This window comes from Anopheles marshallii, chromosome 2 (assembly GCF_943734725.1).
Source record: "Anopheles marshallii chromosome 2, idAnoMarsDA_429_01, whole genome shotgun sequence".
NCBI classification, from domain to species: Eukaryota; Metazoa; Arthropoda; class Insecta; order Diptera; family Culicidae; genus Anopheles; species Anopheles marshallii.
The window spans coordinates 12424221-12447487 of record NC_071326.1 but is presented as its reverse complement, the minus strand read 5'-3'; the positions used below and the strand labels follow the sequence as shown (position 1 = coordinate 12447487).

Sequence of the window (23267 nt, the reverse complement as noted above, 5' to 3'; positions counted from 1 at the left end):
TGTTTTGTCTTGTTTCCCGGGTTAAATCGTGTACGATTGGTTAGAAAATGTTAATTTTGTGTACCGAGTTCAATACAGCATAAACCGTATGTTTATCGGGTGCCATCGGATGCAATGAAACGGTAAGAGATATGCCCCATACCGACCCAGTTTGCACTTTGCACGCGAGCCTAATGTGATGGAACCGATTGTTTACCATTTCTCCTATTTTAACAATAGTAACGTAAATCAAGCCCGAATCCTTGATCAAACTGGCACATCAAACGAAAATCTGGACGGGGAGCATTTATCTCCAAGAAATCGTGTGTATTAGCAAGCTCCTTCGTTGAATCCGAGCACCAGCACCATCAGCATGGATGCCCCACGGAGGTTTGTTGATTGCAATCAAGGCAGCGTGAGCGTATCGAATGGCAATGCTGTGAAGGGTGAAGAAATAGCAGCAATGCTAATGCAGGTGGCAGAGAAAACGGACCGGTGCTGGAACTTCGATCTACAACACTACCTGACGCTGTACCAAATGACCAGATTGGGGAATGTCAACTTTCCGGAAGCTGCCATGCTGGTTTCATGTGCCGCACAAATCTACGGTCGAAAGGTCGACTATTTAAGCGACATCGTCGTGCATATGAACGACGATCAAAAGGCACGGGAAAAGAAAACGCAGGAGGAAGAAAAGAGCAAAACGGGTGAGCAGGGCGAACCATCGAACAAGACGCCAGGTCGCAAGCGTGCTGGACGTTTCAATCCCCAATCACTGTCGGATTGTTTTGGCGATTTGGAATTTGCGTGCAATGACAAGAAACTGCTAAAGCTGGAATCGCTCGTCCAAGTGGTACCGCCCGTCACCGTGGACAGTCGATCGAAAGTGCAACAAATGCAAGAACTATGCATGGAACTACGGACGAATCCAACTCGACAACGGAGGCAGGAAATACTGAACAGACTGCGCGATGACGCCTCGATCGCTCCGATAATGTCAAGCAATGGCTCTGCGCGCAAAAATCAAATTGCCGATCTCGAATCGGGTGAAGCAATTGGCACACGGTACGACTATCAGATTCATTTGAACTATATCGATGGACGCACCGGGTCTCTGATAGCCGAGCATGACCTGAAGCGCTTCTTCCAGCGGTGCGATGTGATCGATTTTTTGGACGAACAGCACGAAACGGAGCGGGCAAGATGCACCAGCCAGGGCATGCCAGCACCGAGCGAACGGTTGTGGCAGGCAGAGCGTGGGATAAAACTGTTCATGCCACCGGAGTACCTTAACAATCGCTACCGCATCAAGGTGAACGATACGTCCGACTTTGACAACGCGCTCATACAGGCCCGTGTTACTAACTACAACTCCGATCCGATCCTCTCCCTGATGGATCAGTCGCTGCGGGCAGAGCAAATGGCTATCGAAACTGCTGCACGATATGATACGGCGGTGCAAGCGTGCAGCACGCAGGACGATTCCGACATTGGCAACGATGAGGCCATCAACGAAAAAGATCATGAATTTTCTTTAAACGGAGTACTATCATCTACGCGTACGGATGATTCTGGGCTCGAGTTCAGCCATATTGCAAACACGACGGAAACATCCATGTTGTCACAGCACTCGCAGCAACAAGCGTCCCACGAAAGTTCCACCGAAGGTGTCCAGCTGGAAGATTCTTCGATGAAGGAAACAGTACACAGCACAAAGCAGCTTAATGCAGTATCACGGCTAAGCGTGGACGAAGGTATCGGGGTGGACTGTGAATCGTCAACACCCCGGACGACGTTGGTGAACCTGACGGAGGAAAACATTATCCGGCCCAGGATGGTAATGTTCACCCAAGGAATCGTTTTCCCCCGACCGCCGGATGTATTGCGACCGGGAAAGTTAGTTCAAAACATGTTCGGTATTCCGGAAGATCTCGTTTTGAAGAATGTCCCCTTCACACTGACGATGGAATACCGGAAGCTAAAAACAGATGTATGTACATGATGTGTGTGTGTGTGTGTGCTTGAAGTTAGAAAAGTTATAACATTATGTTTGTTTTTATTGTTTGCTATTCTTCTTGCAGTTTGTGAAACGACGCGAACGGGAACGGGCCAATGAGCTAAGTTACGTAAAGTTACACAGTTTAAAACCGACAGTCGATTCGAAGTTACGGCCTTCAACACCCGATCAAGAAGGTAAACAGTGTGTACAGGTGCTTTCAAACTGGCTGGTTGCCATAATGTACTTACCTTTTTTGCATTTCCTTTTTCCCAGAAGATTTTCTTGGTTTTGACGATGACACGGATCAAACACCCGTGAAGGTGGTGAATGCTAGGAAAACGAAATCCACCCCGCCAAGCAGCGAATCTTCCCCGGTGAAACAAAGACGACCATCCACACCCGGTGAACAAGGCTTCGCAGGTTTCGATGAGGAAGAAATTCTTGCTACTCGCAAAGTGGTCGCGGGATTGATGAAACGATTGCCGGACAAACCGCAGCCAGCGTCCAGTCCATCGAAGCGAACAAACGGATCGTTACATGGTACACCAACTCGAACGCTGTCCTGTGATTCTGGTATTTCGGATACGATTGAGCGAACTGGTAGACAACCGTGTGCGGAACCTATGGAGAACTCGCTGCTCGAATCGATCGAAGAAAATGCGGAAAATAGTGACTGTGAGTTCCCTCCGAACGGTGCAGCACAGCCGAAAGCGTTATCGCACCAGGCACAACCATCACAACACCACACGGACGCATGTAACGCGCGGATTGAAGAAAAAATGAACGAAGCTAAGGAACGGTTCGACAAAGTCAGCCAGTGGCACCGGAATCTGAAGCCAATACTAATGGAATCGGAAAAGCGCACACACTTCGACATTCACGCTTACGGCACGGAAATTATCGACACGTTCGATCCGACCGTTCCGATTGGCGGTGAATCCATTACGCTCGAACGGGTGCTACAGAACAAACCGCCCAACAGTACGGCACGGTTCTTTCTTTCCGTGCTAATGCTGGCAAACACGAACAACATCGAAATCAATAACCGTAATCGGGATCCACATCGATTGTCGGCAGCTTCGGAGATAGAGTTGCGGCTGCTTAGTCGCAAACGACATCACAAAGAGCTGGAAGCGCTCGGTGAACTATTACCGACGCCCTCGTCGAAGGATTCCGATGCGGTCACTGGGCGCAGTCGGGAAAATCGCCAAAACCGCAAACGAAAACAGCTGCAACAAGAATCGGAACAAATTGAGCATGAGGACCATCAGCGTGGTGAAACCAGTCGGGAAGATCCTTCCAGTCGTGTCGGTGCGCTGGATGGACTGGAAGGATGTGACGATAGTGCGAGCTTCTTTGACAATGTGCAGGAAGTGTATGCGCAGCTGAACGATGAGCGTTCACAGCACAAACGGAAAGCGTTCCGCAGAGGAATGAGAAACTGTGCCTATGGGTTGAACGACACGAGAAGAAATTCGCAGGATGGCGGGGAACCACCAACTGTCGCGCAGCCGGTTACAACAGGCGGTGGAAAAGCAGCACCATCCGACAATGGGTGCCAAACGGTTGATAATCCACCGTCCGATACTGTACAGCGAACCGATGTCTGTCCGTCACCGATAATGATGGATGCTGGTGAGGATCTACTGTCCGTTGATCTGCTGACTAACCAAGCGACTCTCGTACCTGTTGCTATTAATCCCGTGACGTATGCAAAAAGTGTATTTTCTTTGGCAGAATCCGGTTATGAATCGATGATTAGCTTAGGGGACGACGTCTAGCGATCGCTTGGCGGATTATAATTTTTTAATTGTGTCCTTTTAGTACATAAAGTGTAGGATAAATTCATCATCTACATCATAGCACATGGCTGATGCAGCGGTGCGCGGCATGTAAATAAGAGAAGAATCCCTTAGATTAAGCTACCCTCTTTCTATGAAGATGTTTTACGTTCTACGCCCTTATTCGCGATTGCGAAACAAAACGCGTGTTAGGGAGGAAGATAGTGTTAATTGTATATATTGCCCCTTAGTACTGTTACTAGTAACTATCCTTTTGAACTGCCAACACGCTTCACTCTTATCCGTCTTCATCACTACTACTAACCCCTGACGAAAGTACAAAACACATTCATAATCAAGGTGCAATTAGTAGCCGTTTGCCAGACGCGAGAGCAACTGTGTTTGCTCGATCGATCGATGAACTCCTGTCACGCGAACGAAAGATCGCATTTCTAACACCCTGTCGGTGTTAGAACACCGGGGGCAGCAATGTTCAAGGCATTTTCCTTTTTAAAGAAGTGTTTTGTTTATTTTAGCTTTTCTTCAGCGAGCTCTATCACCCATTTCAGTACGTAGTTCCTTTTCGACGATTCTTGTTTAGGTTATCTATAGTAAAGCGCTAACATGAGATTTTTTGCACGTAATATGGACACTTTATTTACACTTAAAGTAAATTAATTATCTTAAGCTTCGAGAGTGCTTCAGTATCCACTTAAGTTGGACTTTAATGATTAGGTTACATGAAAACAACCCCCAGAGTATAGCAGAATGTCGTAAAGGTTTTATTTTTATCATAACTTTTTCCCAACTGTACAACTTCATACAACTCTCTATTTATTCGCTACGAAGCGATTGCTTGTTTCACAAAACAAACGTTAGCGCGAGTCCTTAATTTGTTTGTAAACCATTTTGCATTGCTTATGTTAATAAGAAAATTACGAATGTCTTATGCTACATGGGCTCGTTAATTCTATCTACCAGGGGGAAAACATAACATCCGCACAAATATCTGTGATGGTAAGGTGCAAATGTACATGTGCGGATTTTCACACCTTCGTATTCCAGTTGCTACCATCTTCGGGTAGCAAATTGTTCGTTATCAACAGCACAATGTCCACGATCCACCAGATCCCAACGCCACCCAGCGTCAGCAGCTTTCCAACGGCCGTTCCGGTCTGACCGAGACAGAATCGATCCATGCCGAGAAATCCGAGCAGTATGCTGTACAGCAACGTCGTAACGAAGTAGTGATCCGTGTACTTCACGCACGGGAATCCGTCACGCAAAAACTCCCGCGCCCCGTAACATTCGATGTTTTCAAACACGATACAGTTAACCTTCGTCACTTCCACCTCATCGTAGTAGACACCGCCAAACTTTACGCACCCATTAGCACCCGCGTCCCGGGCGGTACGGTTCCCCTTAAGATTGATCGGTTCATCGCAGTCCATGAATTCCAGCGGTAGGAACGAACATTTTACCAGCGGGCTAAGCGGATTGAATGTAGCCGATTGGTTCGACAGCGCAGCATCCTTATCCTTTGTAATCTGTGCAGTTTCGACGAAAAACACGGAAGAAAACAGCAGCAAAATTAACATTTCCAGCCGAAACCAAATGGATTGGGTGCTTGGTGTTTGTATGCAGTGTAATTTTATCACAATGTAAACACGGAACCTATTTCTGCTGACAGCTGCGGATGCTAGCTGTCATTGCAGGAGGTAGGTTGAGAAAAGGGCTTTTCGATGACAAATCTCGTTTCGCAATATTTCGAGCGATACCATACCGCTAGAAAAACTTCTAAAAAATTACAGTAATTAAAACATTGTAATTAAAACGTGTTGATTTGTTGTTGAAGCTTCCCACTTTTCGGCAAAATTCCTTTCTTACTCAAACTCCTTGTACGGTAGTCGACCTTGAGGGTACCCATTGTGCGTGAATTTTAAACTGCAATAAAAATACAGTCGATTCGAGAAGGATATTACCGGGCAGCCCGATAAGGACCTAAAAAACTTTTTTTAACAATAAATCAGAACAGGAACTTTTGCTTTAATAAGAAAAAAAAAACATAGTTCAAATAATTAGGAACAGCAGGTGCTCAACAAAAGAGACGAATGGCACCGGGAAATGGAATAAAATATTTGTACAGGAGGATACCAAAAACGCTTAAAAACTGACAACGGTTGAGTACTGTACAAATAAAACAGAGCACAGCAGGGGATAATAACTTTAATTTTAACGTTCATAATATTGCATTACGTTACATTACTTTCGATAATACATTACCATCAACTAAAACTGTATTGTGTGTTTACCTTCACAACGTTTCTTATCCCATTTAATAATTTCGCCATCCTTCTTTTTCTAATACTTGAAACTTGTCCGCAATACGACGATAGAATAAATAATACGATAGCTTCAAATACCATCCGGATCGTTCCTTCGTAGATGCAAGAAGAATAACCTTGCCAGCGTCGGATAGGGAACGTTGAGCAAAACCATAAATGGTTGGTTTAGATCTCGTAAGTGTGAAAGAAAAACATGCTAAAATATGTTGTTTAACGGAACTTTGTTTACGCATAAGATATGATAAGAAGTCGTTTTTTTACATTACATTTTTTTTTTTTTTTTACACACTGTACCAGAGGAATACTGGAAAAAAAAGTTGATCAACATGGTACTGTTGTAGGATATCATGTATTTGGAAAATCTATAACATTCTTCACCAAAACCAATGTAAAGCACCCTTTCACAAAAACCTTCCGCAAACACAAGCGCTACGATTAACACGAGCGATTGGTCGTGTATTCTGTTGCAACATGCAGAAAACTCAAAAACCCATCGTTATGTTCCCAGGAGCAATCCGGTACAAAAATCTAATTGGATTGCGCGTAGCCACCACCGGCCTAGCATAGCAGCAAATGTGCCAAAATCTAGGTGAGTAACAAATTTTCACTATGATATTTCATACGATCTTCTCTTCCCTCTCATTCGCAGATATACAAAGCTCAAAAATAAATGCAACCTATAAATAGATGGGAAACATACAACAGTCACTGTTGTAGGGGAGCATCCATCCTCACTTCGCTTTTTTGCGAGCGTCAAGCCAGTTGACAAATTGGTTTCAATGTGTTCGTGCCACCACGGCTACCTTTGTGTGCGTGCAATCCGACCCCCCGATAAGCTGCCGCGCGGTCGAGTGCTATCGAAAAAAGCAAAAAAACTGCTCGAAATTTCTACTTGGGGATGTTATCGGGCTGCCCGATAAGGCTGTTATTGGGACTATTATCGGGCACCCCGATAAGGCTGTTATTGGGACTGTTATCGCGCAGCCGAGCAAAAATGTTATTGGGCAGCCCGATAAGGCTGTTATTGGGGCTGTTATCGGGCAGCCGAACAAATCTGTTATTGGGACTGTTATCGGGCAGCCGAACAAATCTGTTATTGGGACTGTTATCGGGCTGCCCGATAAGGATGTTATTGGGACTGTTATCGGGCAGCCCGATAAGGCTGTTATTGGGTCTGTTATTGGGCAGCCCGATAAGGATGTTATTGGGACTGTTATTGGGCAGCCCGATAAGGCTGTTATTGGGACTGTTATCGTGCAGCCGAACAAAACTGTTATTGGGACTGTTATTGGGCTGCCCGATAAGGCTGTTATTGGGACTGTTATTGGGCAGCCGAACAAAACTGTTATTGAGACCGGTACTAAATTAGTATACGGTTACTAAAATATGGTTACTAAAATAGTACATGCCTAGTATACGAGGGAATATTAAAATAATATCAAATAGTGCATGTGTACTAAACAGAGAAACACGTGGGGTACTATATAGTTGAGTACACTAGTAGTGCAAAACCCAGTAAAGCACGAGTAGAAAAGCAGTTTATAACTGTTGGAGACAGGCTGTTTTAGTACTAAAGATTACGAAGCGCTTTCGTAAGTAATTATAACCGTTTAGGATATTTGCATCATAACTTCTTTAACCATTGAAGGAAAATCATTTCAAGGTTAAACTCAACCAGTTTCAGTTGCATTCGATCTCCTACCGATTGAGCTCATAATTATTGAAAGATTTGTTAAAACAACGCAGAGAACTTTATATCGCTTATCATACAACTACTCCATGCAATCGTAATGTTGCCACAACATTTTTATATACCAGGCCCTGACGGTGGTTAGAGGAATAGTAACAAGTCATCGAGATAAGACTGGAATGATGCACACGAGTTTTTTTCTTCTTTTGCAAATGCAGCTAGATACCTTCAAGTGAGAAAGATTATATTTCGTGTCGAGAAGACGTTTTCAAGTGCAGTAACACCACACCAAACAGATGAGGCTCGCGTACATCACTTAATTGTACAGATGCCGATAACCTTTGACGAATGTGCTTCATCGAACAGACTATCTACAAGGAACTGACCAAGGTCGAGCTTCGAAATAGATCTGGAATGGCCGGGCGATTTGTCATATGCAGTGGCAAACTTTTCCTGTGGTTCATCGGCAATATGGGGCGGTAACACGGCCCGGAATTTCAAACCGCAGCCCTTCACCATTTCGAGCATTCGCCGATGCTCGCCGTTGATGTTAACAAAGATCGCCGGTACCTTATCCGGCTCCATGAACAGAAACGAGGACAGACAGACGGAAAATGTCTCCAGCGAAGCTTCCTTCATGGCTGTGATAATGTTCGTCATACCGTCCGACATTGCCGTGGTTGGTTTGAGATCGTTGCGCGTTCCAAGCACCACACAAACCAGATCCTGCCCTGCAACGGCCTTCTTCACGTCCTGCACGTTCGTTACATCACCCTTTACCAGTTCGACCTTTTCTTTAAAATCTTCTGGAACGGTCGTTTCACTGCGTACAAGCAATCGGACGGTTAAACCTATTAATTTAATCAATTGTAGATGCAAATTAGTTTCATTTCCGCAACACTGGCTCCAGTCTGCGTTTCTTACCCTTCTGCAGCGCGTATCGTACTGCACACTGGCCGGTCATACCGGTGCCACCGAAGAACACAATTTTCTGCATCTTTTCGCAAAAGCAGAGAAGAATCAGCTGAATTCGAGGAACTAACCAAAGGCAAACGTAGCGATGTATTGAATATGTGCAGGAATGTTGGAAAATTGCTATTTATTATCTGCCGGCGCCCGGTTGTAGCAATGCAAACACATTTGTGATACAGGTTGGACAATCGTTCGTGGAACCTTCATGGAAGTGATTTGACAGTTGTGCATCCGATTGTGTTCAGCTGTCAGATGTTCAGCACCACTGCAACAAGTCGCTCCATCAGTTCCGATCAGACCGTTGTAATGAAATAGTCGTTCATTACAACGCCATAAAGATGTCTGACTACGAAAAACTGGAGCAAGCACTAGCGCAACTTATTCAGTGCTCCAAAGATGCAGATAGTGATGGCTGCAACGAAAAGTCCCCGAAAACTGCCCCTTCCAGCGAAATGGAAAAAACAAACACGCTGAAAGTGGTAGCACAGGCAACCGACAAGCTGACTGAGTCGTTGGGCATTTTGCATGAGTTTGAAATGTTGATGCACGATAAAACAGGTAAATAAACCGAATGCCGCCTCTGGAAAATCATGTTTCATGTATGTTTTTCTCTTTATAACAGCTTCACTGCACGTCATCTCTAACGAACTGGTGCTAAACGCTTTGCTCCTTCACGAGCAAAAGAGCGAACTGGTGGAGTTGCGGAAAAAGTTGCAAGACATATCTGGCAAATGGTACCAGTCCGCTGATTCGGTTGCCAATGCCTTGGAAAGTCGTTGTGCCGAAATAAATGAAGCTTGATAGATTGTACGCTTGGGTTGACTATTTTATTGACACATCCGAATGCATGCCCACAGAACATGGTGTTTTGTGTTGTGGTTGTTTGTAGGAAGTGAATGTCTATCTTTTTTTGCAAAACGACTGGATTTTGCTGTTTCGTTCGTTTTCACTGTCGGAAGGTATAAGATATAAAAAGTCTTTTCTACAATGTACTACCTGGTACAATGTCGCTAACTCTATATAAAAGATGTGTCTTACTTCTTGTCCTTTTTACGCTGCGTCTTTTCCAATCGAACAATCTGCCTCTTCTACAAATATGCTAACTAATATAATACATTTAGCCTGCTGCAACGATTGCCTCCGCTCATTGTCGGCCATTGAACCGTAGAAAATGCTTCATCACGTGCACTAGTGAACGGGGGCCAACACTTTTTGATAGCTGCACTGTGCTTGGTTTTGAACAAGCCTGCGAGACGAAAAGCGGGAAAGTGACATGTATTGCACCAGCGTCTAGACGCACACAATTTGCGTTTATCACTCCGCACGACCATCGTTAATCCTCGTTTTAACACATAAGTAATAACACAGTCATTAATTTGAAATGGAAACTGAAGCATTCATTCTGCCGACAAGCAGTTGACTACTTGTTTTTCAGTGCCATCGTACGGTGAGTTACGCGACCGCACAGCAGTCCGATGATAAAGATGATGCCGATGAAGCTACACAGTACGAGCAAGAAGTAGTGTTTTGAAGGCGATGCAACCACTTGGTCGTACAGCTGATGGAAACTTTCCGCCGGTGGAACAAACTGAAAGAGGTTACGAAAGGACAATTTGGTAAGTCGGAATGTGTGGAATAATACTCTCTCAACAGAGCCGAGTACTCACGGCGGCCGCATTTTGGAACATTTCCAATCGAATTAGCAGCTTGTTCTTGCAATCATCCTCCAGTGCTTTGCTTTCACCCTGCAGAATTCCTTCCAGACATTTTAGTACTAAAATGAAAAACGTACGATCAAATTCCAATCAAATCCTACAGCCCATTTGCACACTTACAGCGTCCGTTGCCACTTTGGATGTGGGAACAGTATTTCAGTAAATCCACCGAACAAGCTCGCTGAAGCAGCGGATCGGCGTAAATGTCCGCTTTGCCCTCCTGAATTAGCTCGGCCACCTCAACTTTGCACGCCCGGTTAATCAATTTCTTATCAATGAAAGCCTGCTTCAGACACTCTTCGACCGCTCCATGATCCTCGTTCGTGTCCGTCTCGGAGACGGACTTGCACAGCACCAGAATCTCATCGTGACACACGCTCTGGAGCAGTGGATTTAGCTTGTAATTTAAGGCCCGCTCGTGCAACACCTCCGTCATCTGTTTCTCACACTCCGGCAACAGTTTACCCTCCCGGAACCGGATCTTCAGACAGTCGATCACCTTCCCATTCAGTTCCTCGTTCTGCTTGGCATTGCGTATGATGGGCGTGCAGTATTCTGCAATATTTTTCGAGCACGCTGCCTGCAGTGCGGGATTGAACCGGTAGTCAAGATTCTGCTCGATCATCCGATTCACCACCACCAGATGGCACCGATCGTCAAACAACGATTCGTCCTTGTGGAGCTTTAAGCAGTGCAGCATTTTGGAGGGTTCGGTGTCATGGCAGTACTGGCGAATCATGCCCTTACAGGTGTTGAGCAGCGTGTAATCGGTCGCACTGTCCGTCAGTTCGGACTTTTTAATCGAAAACAGCTGATGATGGCACGGTTCCGTCAGGTCGCCGTGGTGAGTTTGCAAACATTCCAGTACCTGTGATTTGAAGAAGAAAAGAATCGCATTAGCTTCACCCGGATAGAGGGCCTTCTTCCGCGATAGTTCCGAATCTAAGCGTTCCAATTAGCAACCGAGCGACGAACGATGGGAAAGTGAAGGATAGGACAGAAAACAAATGGACGAGATAAAAGCGGGCACACTTGCATTGTTCGTATTCACCTGTCCCGAGCCGTGCGGTATCTGTGGACAGTGGCGCACAATGTCCTCCTTGCAGGCCGCTTTAAGCTTCGGATCAAAGTCGATATTTTCCCGCTGCTGGTACAGTTGCGCACGCACCTGCTGACGACACTCTTTCGGGATGGAATGTTTCGCTTCCTTGATCGTATCGTTGCGCATCACTTCACTTAGGCACGCTACCACCTCGTACTTGGTGGTGCATTTGCTGCAAAAGCGAGACACATGCAACCGACAGGCTTCCTTAAATTTGTACGTGAAGTGGAAGCTTTTCAGCGAAATGATTTGAAAATGTTCAACCGCCGCCCGGCATTTGACGTCCTCGCGCATGTCCGGCAAGTTCTTCGCCCCGATCAGACATTCCATCATTTCGCCCTCGTCGCGGCCAGTCTTCAGAACGGTCGCACAATGCTTTTCCATCGCATCGGCACACACGGACATAATGATTGGGTTCAGCTCAACGTGCGCTGCTTCCTCCTCGGTGTACTGGGATACGGCCGTTTTGCACGCTTCCTGTAGCTTCTCGAGATTATCTTGCAGACACTGCATCTCTTCCCCTTTGCCTGTTTTATCGAAGCAAAAGTATGCGAGATCGTCCAAACATTGATCCTCCACTTCCGGTATTAGATCGACGGCTTTAGCCCGCTGGCGCATCACGCGCTTAACCTCCTGTAAACATTCGGGTTTGAGGCGCATTTCCTCTTTTTCCGGGTAAGCGTACCGGTGCAGGCAGGGCAATATTAGAGGACCCCGTTCCGGGTCCATTTGCGCCGTGTCTAGATCGGCCCAGGTCTTCTTCGCTTTACAGAACCGAATAGCATCATCCTTACAGTTGCTATTAGGAAAAAAACGATCCAAAATTAAAACATACACACACACACAGTAGCGTTTGCGATTTGTGCCTTACCGGTAAAGCTGCGGGTCTAATTTGAAATCTCTTGCCACAAAGTACTGAATCTGCAGCAGTGCCGATTCACACTCCACGTTCATGTAGTTTGTGCCGAGTTTCTCCATCAGACATGACATTACTCGTGCGTCGCCTCCATCCGTGTCGGAACAAGCCACATCCACGACGGGCTTGCAGGCCTTTCGCAGTACTGGATCCACGCGCCAATCCTCCCCTACATCCGTCACCTTCACCAGCGTTTCTAGCGCACGGAGGCAGATGTCGGTGACACGGCGTTCCTTTTTTTTCTTCAACCGTGCGTGCTCCATGAGACAGTGGATCGTTTTCCCGCCCGCGTCCAGATTGCTGCAAAACTTTTCAATGTCATTTTCACACCCCGTCAAAATTTCGGGCGACAGTTTGTAGTCCGTTAGCAGCATTCTTCGATGGTCGTTTATTTCTGCCACACACTCCGGCATGAGTTTGGTGCTGTTCTTTTGTACCGCTTCGAGACACAGCAGGATCTGTGCTAACCGTACGTCCTTGTCATCGGACACACCTCGCCGACACCGGTATGTTTTGATGTCTTCCTTGCAGGCCCTCGTAAGACCGCGCGATACTTTGTAATCGTGTACCACGAGCCGATCGTGGCGCAGCAGCTGCTGCTGACAGTTTTTCGACATATCCGGATCGTTGCGGTGCTTCATGAGACATTTCAGCAGCTGTGGCGATCCAGATGGGAGCGACTGGCAGAAGCGGAACACATCGTTCGAACAGGCAACATCCAGCTGCCGATCGAGCGACAAGTCTTCCGATTGAACTTCGGACAGGTGAAGAACCTCACGTTTGCACTCCTCATTCAGACTGTCCAGTGAGTTTTGCAGGCAGGCGACGGTTTCACCTTGGGACATTTTTTCTCCATTTTTTTCGCTACCAGTTGCAACACGCCCACAACCCAACGCTTCAATGTCGCGCGTACAGTCCGCCAGGAATCGCTTGATAAAACGATAATCGGAGAAGGCAACCCATTCCAGTCGCTTAATGTAGCTGATGCAACCATTGCCCTTCGCAACGTTCCGATGGTCGATGATGCAAGCCAAAAACTGTCCAGGTTCCTGGCTCTGGGAGCAGGGGAACTGCATAAAGTCCTTCGGACATCCTTTCTGGATCATGCGTTTCAAGTTGGCATCGTCCATCAGTGCGGTCGTATGAAGCCAGATCTGATGCTGACACTCCGGTTCGAGACTGTCGATCTGTTCCGGATGTAGCGACTGAACGCACTCCAGTGTTTTGATATCTTCGGCAGCCAATGCACTCTTCGGGCAGAGCGTTTTTAACTGAGAGCAAGCTTCCTCGTCGATTAACTTTACCGGTCCCGACACTGGCACTCCCGCCGCTAGGCAGTGGGGGGCAATGTGAATCACAAACACCACCCATACAATTGCTATCGTAGTTAACGTATGCATTTTGGCCGTTTTGTGCATCCCGGGAAAGGTTTCGTTGTTGCACATGGGTGAGAGACGAGGTACAAACGGATCAATTCACACGCCCGTGTACCTTTTACGTGTAATTACCAGCTCCGGCAATCGTTCACGATGGCGGTTCGAAGCATAATCATAAACCACCAGCCCTTCTGCGATGGAGGGAGCCTGTGCCAAGTTCTATGCACCGGGAACGTTGCGTACACTTAATCGCGATGTTTACTTCTACAAATTTTGACCACAATCGGGCAGATGAATGCGAAGACGTGTCAGTTGCGCGTATTTATTTATCCCTATCGCAGCTTTCGATGAGGTTCTTCCGCAGAAAAAAAATGATTCTGAGTTCATTGACAGTTCTGGCGGCATCTTGCAGGGCGCTTTTGTCCGGATGCCCTACATGCAACAGATGAAAATAAGTTGTTGTGCCAATGGTAAAGAAGCAGAGGGATCCTTATACCGGTTGTAGCGACATTTAGCGAGAGATATTCGATGTAAATTAGAAATATAGACGTACGCGAAGCGCAAGATGTAAAATTGTTGTCATCCAGGGGATTGTTGCAGGAATACCCATTGAAAAAGATAGGGTTTCAAAGCAACTTTGACAGTCGGCATAACGAACGAAATGATTCAGTGTAAATAGAACCGGCATCAGGCGGGACGAAACGGCTTCGGAACTCCGTTTAGCGCGTTAGTTTCTTTATATTTCGATCAGCACACAAAAGATGGATTACAAAGGAAAAGAGAAATATAATGCCGTCAACTATGTGACCGGGTTCGCTCAGTGCCTGATCGATAGGAACACATTGATCGATCTGCAGAACGAAACATCGGTAGCGGGAACAATAGTTGACGTTGATGGGTTTGTATGGAACTGTGCGTGAAAATATGCGTGTATTGTACACTGCAAAGATGGATTGCTTGTTTTGTTTCAGGTTTATGAATGTAACCATGGAAAACGCTGTTTATATCGATCAACTTGGTCGGCAGTATCTGTTGGACAACTTTGTGGTCTACTCGAAGTACATACGCTACATACATATTCCGAAAGATGTAAGTATAACCGTTGTTTGTTTCCTTTTAGCTAATACACTACAATTAAAGTACAAAACGTTGATCCTATGCTCGAAATTGTGTGGCACGATTAAAAATTACTGGTAAACAAAAAAAAAGAAAAAGCAATGCAGACAGCTGATCCGTTTGACAGCCACGTTACGCCATGAAGGCTACGTTCTTGATCAAAACAAAAACATTTCGCAGCCAATGCGTTGCGAATGGACAAAGTTGGCAAGGGTTGGCGAGGGCCAGTTGCATATTACACGTTGCCAGTTTTAGTAGTTGCAGCAAACATGGCGCACTGCAGTAGTAGTTTCGATTGAGACGAGATGCAAAGACGTCATCATTTAAAATTTGTCTCTTGCAACCCGCCAGTGTGCGATAGTGGATACTACTGACGACACCAGACTAGTGAAATGTTGAACTTGCCAAATACAACAGGAACTCGTACGAATGAATGAATTCAAGGCGGGAGCCCCACACTCGACGCTACGAATCTCGTGCTATTTGAGCTAAAACTGCGTATTTATTTCGGGAACGGCGTAGCATCAACCCGAATCTTTTGAGGGATTCTATTGTACTCCGTGCTGACCGTGCTTGTGTGTGTGTGTGTTTACTTTTTTGTAAGTTAATCGATCGGGCGTGCTATCAAATTCGAGGTCAAACGGTGGCACATATCATGGTGTGATACACATTTTTAGGATTGTTGATTGGTCCCATTGAGTTACGTAAAAAATCGTCCCCTAGACAGTACGCTGACAACCGAGGCCATCGGCGGTTCTCTCTGAACAATGCTTCCTCTTGTTTCCCACCCACTGCTAGGCTAAATCTAGCGAATGTTGTTTTGAATCAGCGGCCACATCTATGTTTGTTTTCGATTGTCGCGAGCCGCGAGCTGAAGCGAGTGCAACACACCATTTGCGCGAGGTACGCAACAGAGAGTAAACGAGATAACCGTACAAAGCTTCATTGCAGGACGGAAAACGGAGTCACGCGGTCGAGTAAATATTTGCGTGATCATCCGCGAGAGCAAGGGGCTAATTCGCACGTGTGCGTGTGCGCACCACAATGCTTAGGTGAATGGTGGTCGAACTAAAATAAATCGCGATAATACTGAAGAGGAAAATCATGAGGTCCTCAGTTCGATTTCTGACCCGTTGCGGCACCAATGCGGGTCTGTTCGGTGGCAGTCGTGCGTCGGGAGTAATCGCTGCCAGTTTATCGTTTACCCGCGCCAATACCACCACTACGACGGTACGTTTCCATTGCGTTTCGTCGAGAACAACGGCAGCTGGCTGTCAGTCGAACTGTCAAAACATTGGCACCCCGTGGCAATTGTTTTCGCGCACGCTACCGCGTCTTTACGGTCGGACGGAACGGTTCTATTCACGCTACTCAGCCAACCGCATCATGACCGGTGCGGATACGTTTAGCTTCGCCGACTACGATTGTGTCGGATTCGATCTGGATAACACACTGCTGCGTTACCGGATCGGTGCGATGATTCAGCTGGAATATCGGACCGTATCGCGGTTTCTAGTGGAGCAACGCGGATACTCGGGCCGGCATTTGCTGCAGCCGCTCGACAAGGATTTTCTACAAAGAGGATTGATCATCGATTTTCATCGGGGCAACATCCTGAAGCTTGATCCCGACGGTGTGATTCAACAGGCGACCCATGGTACAAAGCGCATGGCAGATGAAGAAATTCGCGCCTACTATGGTGACGAGAAACGCTGGGAGGTGACGAACGAGTATTGCCGAAATATGCTAGTTGCTTGGAATGGACCCCTGTCGGAGCAGATACGGACCGTGCTGGATTACTTTGACATTTGTGCCACGCTGCTGTTCGGGCGGTTGATCGATACTTTGGACGAGGAGGCACACGAGCGCATCGGTCGGTACAACGTGTGGCCGGATATTCTTGATGGGCTGGTGTACATGTACTCGCGTGATCATTTTGGCGCAAACATTGGCGGTTACTTCGAAGCCCTGAAGGCCAATCCTGAGCAGTACCTGCAGAAAGCTTCTCCGGAGTTAGTGCGATGGTTGCGCGAGCTGAAGAAAACCAAAACCACCTTCCTTGTAACCGGTTCGCACATCGATTTTGCTAACTTTACCGCGTCGTACGCATTCGGACCAGATTGGCCCGAGCTGTTTGATGTGATTGTTGGGTTTGCCAAGAAACCGGGTTTCTTTACGGCAGGCAAACCGTTCGTACGGCTCGAAGGTCACGATGAGACGGAACCGCTGACAGCCGGACAGCTAGAACGGTACGGTGTCTATTCGCAGGGCAATTGGCGTGATTTGACGGTGCTGTTGAGTAAAATCTGCCACAAGTCCGATCCCCGGTATCTGTACGTAGGGGACAATCTTATACAAGACATGTACACACCGTCTAAGTATACGACAGCCGATACGGTGGCAATCGTGGAGGAAATGGCCGCGGAAGGCATGCGCGATTGTGAATCCAGGCATCCAGACGCACCGTACATAGTGTCAAAGTTTTGGGGATCGTTCTTTACTACTCGGTCGGGACCGGGCGTTGAGGATGGGTCGCTATGGGCCGGGCTTATCAAACAGCACGCCAAAATCTGCGTTCCTTCGATGGATGAGGTGGCCAAATATCCGCTCGATCATAGCTACAACAGTTTCACGGAAAACGTAAGCTGTAATGGTTACTATCCGGCCGAACCGCTAAAGCTGATCAACAATTGATTTGATCGCGTCTAACGCTGTCTACATCAATCGTAGCTGTATGTCCAGTTAATGAAGTTTTGAGGAGGATCGTGAGTAGATCTATGGTATTTGCAATGTGGTTGAATTGGCTCGAGGAGCTCGAGGAAGAGTTTTCAACAGGAATTTGATATAGATAGTGTCTGTTATTTGAGAGCGTGTTATCATTGCTTCAAGTATTTTATACAGTTTGCTGCTTCTGCAAGATTCGACGTATGCATGATAATAGTAGACCATTACTGATATTTCACTGCTAGAGTTCTGTCGAGATAGTTTCCGAACTATAACACCTGGTTAACCAAGGCAAACCAGCATCCGCTTCTGATGTACACGCTGTTATCTATGTTTATGATATCAAAATGAAACAAACATGGTTGTCTGTGCGATAGCGTAAGATAAATGTAAAATCCTTCTGGCTTAATTTATTGCATCTGCTTTGTGCACGTTTTTATTGTCACAGCATAGCAGCAAATTGTGTTAAATTGAGACAAGTAGACGACGAGCAAAAAGCGACGATTATTTGCACAAAACAATGCAGAAATGAAATTAATCCCGTGTTAAAAATAATGTTCACTTGATGTTTTTCGTTTTCGTATGAACGGGGTTGGTGTTGGATGTAGTCATTGTCAGTAACAGATAAGCCATAACAGGTAGCTTGAAGCTTGAAGGAAGAAGATACATTTTGCCTGAATTGTGTCGATGGTAATAATCTGCCAGATTTAAAAATGTGAAAACAATAGCTAAAAGCTTTCAGTAATCTTTAAGATTAAACCCAAAGAAGAAGCCTCCACAGACCGATAGTTTTATCTGTTGATGAACGCAAAATGTCGCACTATGTTGTTTTTTTTTAAGATCAACCCTGGTCGATCCAGGATACTGTGTACGATTTTTACCCAATTGGAGATTACAAACTTCAGTAGCGTGCAAGTGAGAGACGTTCTTAAACACAAAACAAACTCAAATCAATAATTACATAGAAATAAATGTGCGTAGCGTGATGTTTCCTCTTGTAAAACCTGTCGAACTATGAATAAACTGGAAGTAAATTAAGCAACAAACATACTACACGACCATTTCAATGTTGTGTACTTGGGATTGAATTGGGAAATTATCTTATCGATTATTCAACTGCCTGCCGATTTGCTAACCGTATCCACATTCGTCTCTCAATCTCTTTCACAGATGAACATAGTAGCATCGTTTGAGCATTATCTAAACTCGACGACGGTTAAGAAAAAACCGGTGGATCGGAAACTCACCTTCCGGCAGAAACGTGCCATGCAAAGCAATCTTGAAACGATGGTTGAGAACAATATGGTGTGACCGTCGGAAAATTCATAGCAAAAATCACGTGATAATTATCAATTTTATTATCGATTCACAAAGTGGCGTCTGCATGATGGAACAATACTCTTCATATAAAGAAGGAAAACTACACAAGGGTACGCAAGAATACATATCATATCATTCGGTAGTTCATAAGTACATTGTAGAGAATGTTGAGGTAACCAAACACAAAACCTTACACCAGCTCCACGGCCAACGCGACACCCATGCCACCACCGACGCATAGCGATGCAATTCCCTTTTTGCCGCCTGTTCGCTTCAGCGCGTAAAGAAGCGTTACAAGCACACGGCAACCTGCGAAGACGGAGCATGTATTAAAAATTGTTTCCAATATGCTTACATCGCAGCGGTTATACCGGATGCTCCAATTGGATGGCCAAGAGCGATGGCTCCACCGCCAACGTTCACCTTCGCCGGATCAACACCAAGACCCTTGTTTACGGCCAGTGCTTGAGCGGCGAATGCTTCGTTCAGTTCGAACAGATCGACGTCATCCATCTTCCAACCGGCTTTTTGCAACTGTGAGCAAAGCACATCGTTGTAGGTTCTATGGGTTATGTTTGAAATTTAGGGTAAAGCTTACTTACCACAGCTTGCACCGCTGATATCGGTCCAGCACCCATCGTCTTGGGACAAATTCCAGTCTGTGCATAAGCTACGATCTTTGCCAGTGGTTTAGCGCTTCGCTTCTTGACCTCGGTCTCGGACATCAGCAGTACAGCTGCAGCTGAATCGTTAATGCCGGACGCGTTACCCGGTGTTACTGTACCGTCCTTGACGAAGCACGGTCGCAACTTGGCCAAATCTTCCACCTTGGTACCATGCTTCGGGTATTCATCCACAGCAAACTTGATCGTTTCTTTGCGTCCCGGAACCTCTACCGGTACAATCTCCTCCGTGAAGTATCCTTTCTGTTGCGATTCTTGCGCCAGCTGCTGGCTCTTGGCAGCGAAAGCATCCTGCTCCGCCCGGCTGATGCTGTACTCTGTGGCAAGGTTTTCCGCAGTAATACCCATATGAAGGTCATGGAACGCATCCGTTAGGCCATCGTTCAGCATCGAATCGACCATCTTAGCTTCACCCATTTTAGTACCACCGCGCAGATGAATGACGTGCGGCGACTTTGACATCGACTCTTGGCCACCGGCAACAACCACGCTAGCATCGCCGACACGTATCGCTTGATAACCGAGGGCGACCGTTTTAAGGCCTGACCCACACAGCATATTGATGTTGTATGCTGGTACTTCCTTCGGTACACCAGCCTTCATGGAGGCTTGACGGGCTGGATTCTGTCCCTGCCCGGCGGTTAGAGCTTGACCAAGGATGACTTCACTGACATCAGCTGGACCGACACCGGCACGCTCCAGCACTCCCTTTACTGCCACGGCGCCAAGATCAGCGGCGCTAAGCGAGGCGAGTGTTCCCATGAAATTGCCTGAAAAAGAACATAACAAATTGAAATCGGTGGTATAGCTGGCATCGTTGATGAAAAACGTAAATCTATTGTTAATTACCATTACTTCCTTGGTCATTACTTGTTAATCAACGGTTCGTTTTTTGCAATTTAATTTCTACAAAAAAACTACGACTCCGCTGAAAGAAGACTTATGTTGTTGTCTTCTTTTGGATGGATCTTCTTTTTTTGTTATCTAAACTTGTGCATACTTTAATACTAACATCTTGGGTAATTTATTCCACCAACAGGACAGACGTTAGTTTCTCTCTATTTATTCGGTGTTAACTAATTTGCATGTCACATCCGGGTTGTGTTACATAAAAGGAAAACGTACAAACGGTGTCATCTTTGGATTTGTCAAGAAAGATAAACCTTTACCGTCCTTCTACTGCTCGGTTGCTGATGCAAGATGCGATTGCAACAACACCGATCGGACCGATCATTCCGATCGTCGCGTAACGACACGTTTGTTCATGGTTGTACAAAAATTTCAGGCGTGGACACAAGGACCGATGCAGGGTACTTTATCGTATGTCTTTTTATTATAGAGCATGGCACCACAGGACAAGTACTGTTTTATGTTTTAACACTGGTGCCGGGGTAGGGAAAATTTATCTACCTACCGATCGGAGTTCTGGCGGCCGATACGATGAAAACTTCTTCCATTGCTGACGTCATTCTGATACCGTCTGGGCGTATGTGATGTTACCAGGACACGTTACGTTTCAATGGTTCGATGACCAAAAAATTGGGATGTAATAAATGCACTGATAACGATAACGAATTTATCACACGGTAAAGCAACGGTTGATGCGCACGATTACGCAGGCAGAGCAAAATAGAAATCTGCCGCTATAGATGACAGGTCCGCAACACGTCAGCGTGGTCGCTGGCCACAAGTGAATATCACGAGTGAAAATCCAATATTTTCACTGCCAGCTTCAGCTCGGATACGATTTAACGGCAAAAGAAACGGGTTTTCAATACGCTTATCCCTTCCACAACATGCTCGGGTGTATGCTGAAGCTTTTTACGCAACGTGTTTGTGGAACGTCGGAGGTAGGCGAGAAGGGTAACGGGGTTTTTGAATGAAATTCACAAATACCAGTTGCGGCAATTTGTTTACAACAGCGCTTCATGTAAATCACGAGGTTCAGCCAAAACCAGCTGTTTGACAATTGATGAACGATGCAGTGGATTGTAGGGCTGATTTATTTGAGACATGGAGCAAATGATCGTCCAAATCCTCCAAATGCATCCTAGTTTAGATTGGAGCAATAGTAATCATCAAAAGGTATGGTTAAGATTATAACAATGCCACAAAGAAAATGTCCGAAAATGTTGAAATCAGGATGAATTGACAAAAACAAATCCCTTTAGAGAAATGGTGTGTTTAATTGCGATGAAAATAGCTAGATATTTTATTATATTACTCAAATCCAATCCCATATTCATTGTAGTCTTTACATTTGTAACGAAATGTGTTGTTTTGTTTACCGACGAAATAGGAACCATTCGCAGATTCCGAAATATAAAGCACTCAACACCAGCTTATAAACCCGTGCATGTGTCAGTTTCGCCACCAATCGCTCATTGAATATCCGGCTCTCCGTTGGAATGAGCACGGATAACCGGGAAAGCTCACTACCAAAAACAACGTGTGGCTGTGCGGTCGTGTGGTTGCTGTGCGTGTCCGGACTAGTGCGAGCGAACGAAAAAAAAAGAGAAAGAGGTGACCAGAACGATAAAGTCACAAGACAAATCGACGTACGACAATCTGTTCTTGTGTTTTCCCCGTTCTTTCTCCATTCCGTGCGGGTGCTTGCGGGTTGCATACGTTCCCTTTAAACGCACCCGAAATCGAAAGGTCACGGCTGTGCGAAGCGAATTTTATCGAAGAATAAAAACTCCACCCTCTTGCCGACGGCACCCACCAGCCCGTCGTCATCGCCGTAATTATCTGTCAGATATATACGCATCCCATTGCGCTTGTTCCGAGAAAAGCGAAACGGCCTGTGCTTCGCTTGCTCGCTCTCGTCTTCGTCAGGTGTGGTTTTTTGTTTGATGGTGTGCGTGTGTGTATGTTTGCGTCCACCCGCGCGAGCCTAGCCCAGAGTGCCAGATTGCGTATATTTCGTGTCCGTCGCTTTTTCCGGGCAGGTGTGTGTAGCCGTTGCTGAGCCGTGAGTGCGTTTGCGGGAGCAGTGAATCGCAGGGAAAGGAAAAGAAATATACTCGCACACTGGTGAGAAGCTGCCCAGTTGAAGCAGCTGAGTCGATCGATCCCCCCCGCGATAGAGTGTGTGTCCGTGCGTGTGCCCGTGTTTCCGTGGGTCCCAAACGGCAAGCAACGCAAACGGGTTCCACAGCGTGCTTCACAGAAAGAAAAGTCATTTTGCACGAAAATAATCGATCCAAGTGTGAATCGTTTCCAGGTTCAGCACTCTCCATCCGAGCAAGGCAAAAAGTGTCTGTAGCTAAGTGTGTGCGTGTGTGTATGTGCGTGTAGGTGTGTGTTGTTGTGGATGCGTGTGTGCGTTTGCCGTGTTGGCAGTGCTGGAAAAAGTGCAACTCTCGCATCCCGTGAACACCGAATTACAGAAGAAAGTTCCAGTATCCACCATCAGGGCTCGGCATCCGATTGCCGACAGAAACGGGGCCAGATAGAACACCGTGTAACGTCGAACCACACGCCAACCGAAAGAAATTGTGTTGCGACCCAAACTCAGCTTCAGCTTGTCCATCGCTTCGATTGCCT

At 46.2% G+C, this 23267-nt stretch overlaps 8 protein-coding genes across 8 annotated transcripts; 4 read left to right on the top strand and 4 right to left on the bottom strand.

The window, feature by feature from the left end:
• Positions 1–173: 173 nt before the first annotated feature.
• On the top strand, positions 174–3759 carry LOC128708848 (uncharacterized). Its single transcript, XM_053803830.1, is given in 4 exon segments — positions 174–198; positions 201–1969; positions 2061–2172; positions 2252–3759. Coding segments are annotated over 4 exon segments (3414 nt in total).
• Positions 3760–4805: 1046 nt separating this feature from the next.
• On the bottom strand, positions 4806–5357 carry LOC128707732 (TM2 domain-containing protein CG11103). Its single transcript, XM_053802690.1, has one exon. The coding sequence runs from the start codon at positions 5355–5357 to the stop codon at positions 4806–4808; it is 552 nt and encodes a 183-aa protein (XP_053658665.1).
• A 2749-nt stretch (positions 5358–8106) lies between these two features.
• LOC128707374 (flavin reductase (NADPH)) lies at positions 8107–8791 on the bottom strand. The gene is made up of 2 exons (XM_053802327.1): positions 8719–8791; positions 8107–8645 (listed from the first exon to the last, which is right to left on the bottom strand). The coding sequence occupies exons 1-2, from the start codon at positions 8789–8791 to the stop codon at positions 8107–8109; spliced, it is 612 nt and encodes a 203-aa protein (XP_053658302.1).
• A 313-nt stretch (positions 8792–9104) lies between these two features.
• LOC128710162 (uncharacterized) lies at positions 9105–9567 on the top strand. The gene is made up of 2 exons (XM_053805203.1): positions 9105–9324; positions 9389–9567. Exons 1-2 carry the CDS (start codon positions 9105–9107, stop codon positions 9565–9567), a joined length of 399 nt encoding a protein of 132 aa, XP_053661178.1.
• A 619-nt stretch (positions 9568–10186) lies between these two features.
• LOC128706759 (Golgi apparatus protein 1) lies at positions 10187–13917 on the bottom strand. The gene is made up of 5 exons (XM_053801702.1): positions 12455–13917; positions 11518–12382; positions 10602–11349; positions 10434–10540; positions 10187–10354 (listed from the first exon to the last, which is right to left on the bottom strand). The coding sequence occupies exons 1-5, from the start codon at positions 13915–13917 to the stop codon at positions 10187–10189; spliced, it is 3351 nt and encodes a 1116-aa protein (XP_053657677.1).
• A 719-nt stretch (positions 13918–14636) lies between these two features.
• Positions 14637–19026, top strand: LOC128706767 (U7 snRNA-associated Sm-like protein LSm10). The gene is made up of 3 exons (XM_053801710.1): positions 14637–14773; positions 14847–14964; positions 18886–19026. The coding sequence occupies exons 1-3, from the start codon at positions 14637–14639 to the stop codon at positions 19024–19026; spliced, it is 396 nt and encodes a 131-aa protein (XP_053657685.1).
• Positions 16096–17685, top strand: LOC128706766 (5'-nucleotidase domain-containing protein 1). Its single transcript, XM_053801709.1, has one exon. The coding sequence runs from the start codon at positions 16096–16098 to the stop codon at positions 17683–17685; it is 1590 nt and encodes a 529-aa protein (XP_053657684.1).
• A 199-nt stretch (positions 19027–19225) lies between the features above and the next one.
• Positions 19226–21187, bottom strand: LOC128718999 (acetyl-CoA acetyltransferase). The gene is made up of 4 exons (XM_053812620.1): positions 21133–21187; positions 19638–20488; positions 19407–19569; positions 19226–19344 (listed from the first exon to the last, which is right to left on the bottom strand). The coding sequence occupies exons 1-4, from the start codon at positions 21185–21187 to the stop codon at positions 19226–19228; spliced, it is 1188 nt and encodes a 395-aa protein (XP_053668595.1).
• Positions 21188–23267: the final 2080 nt, after the last annotated feature.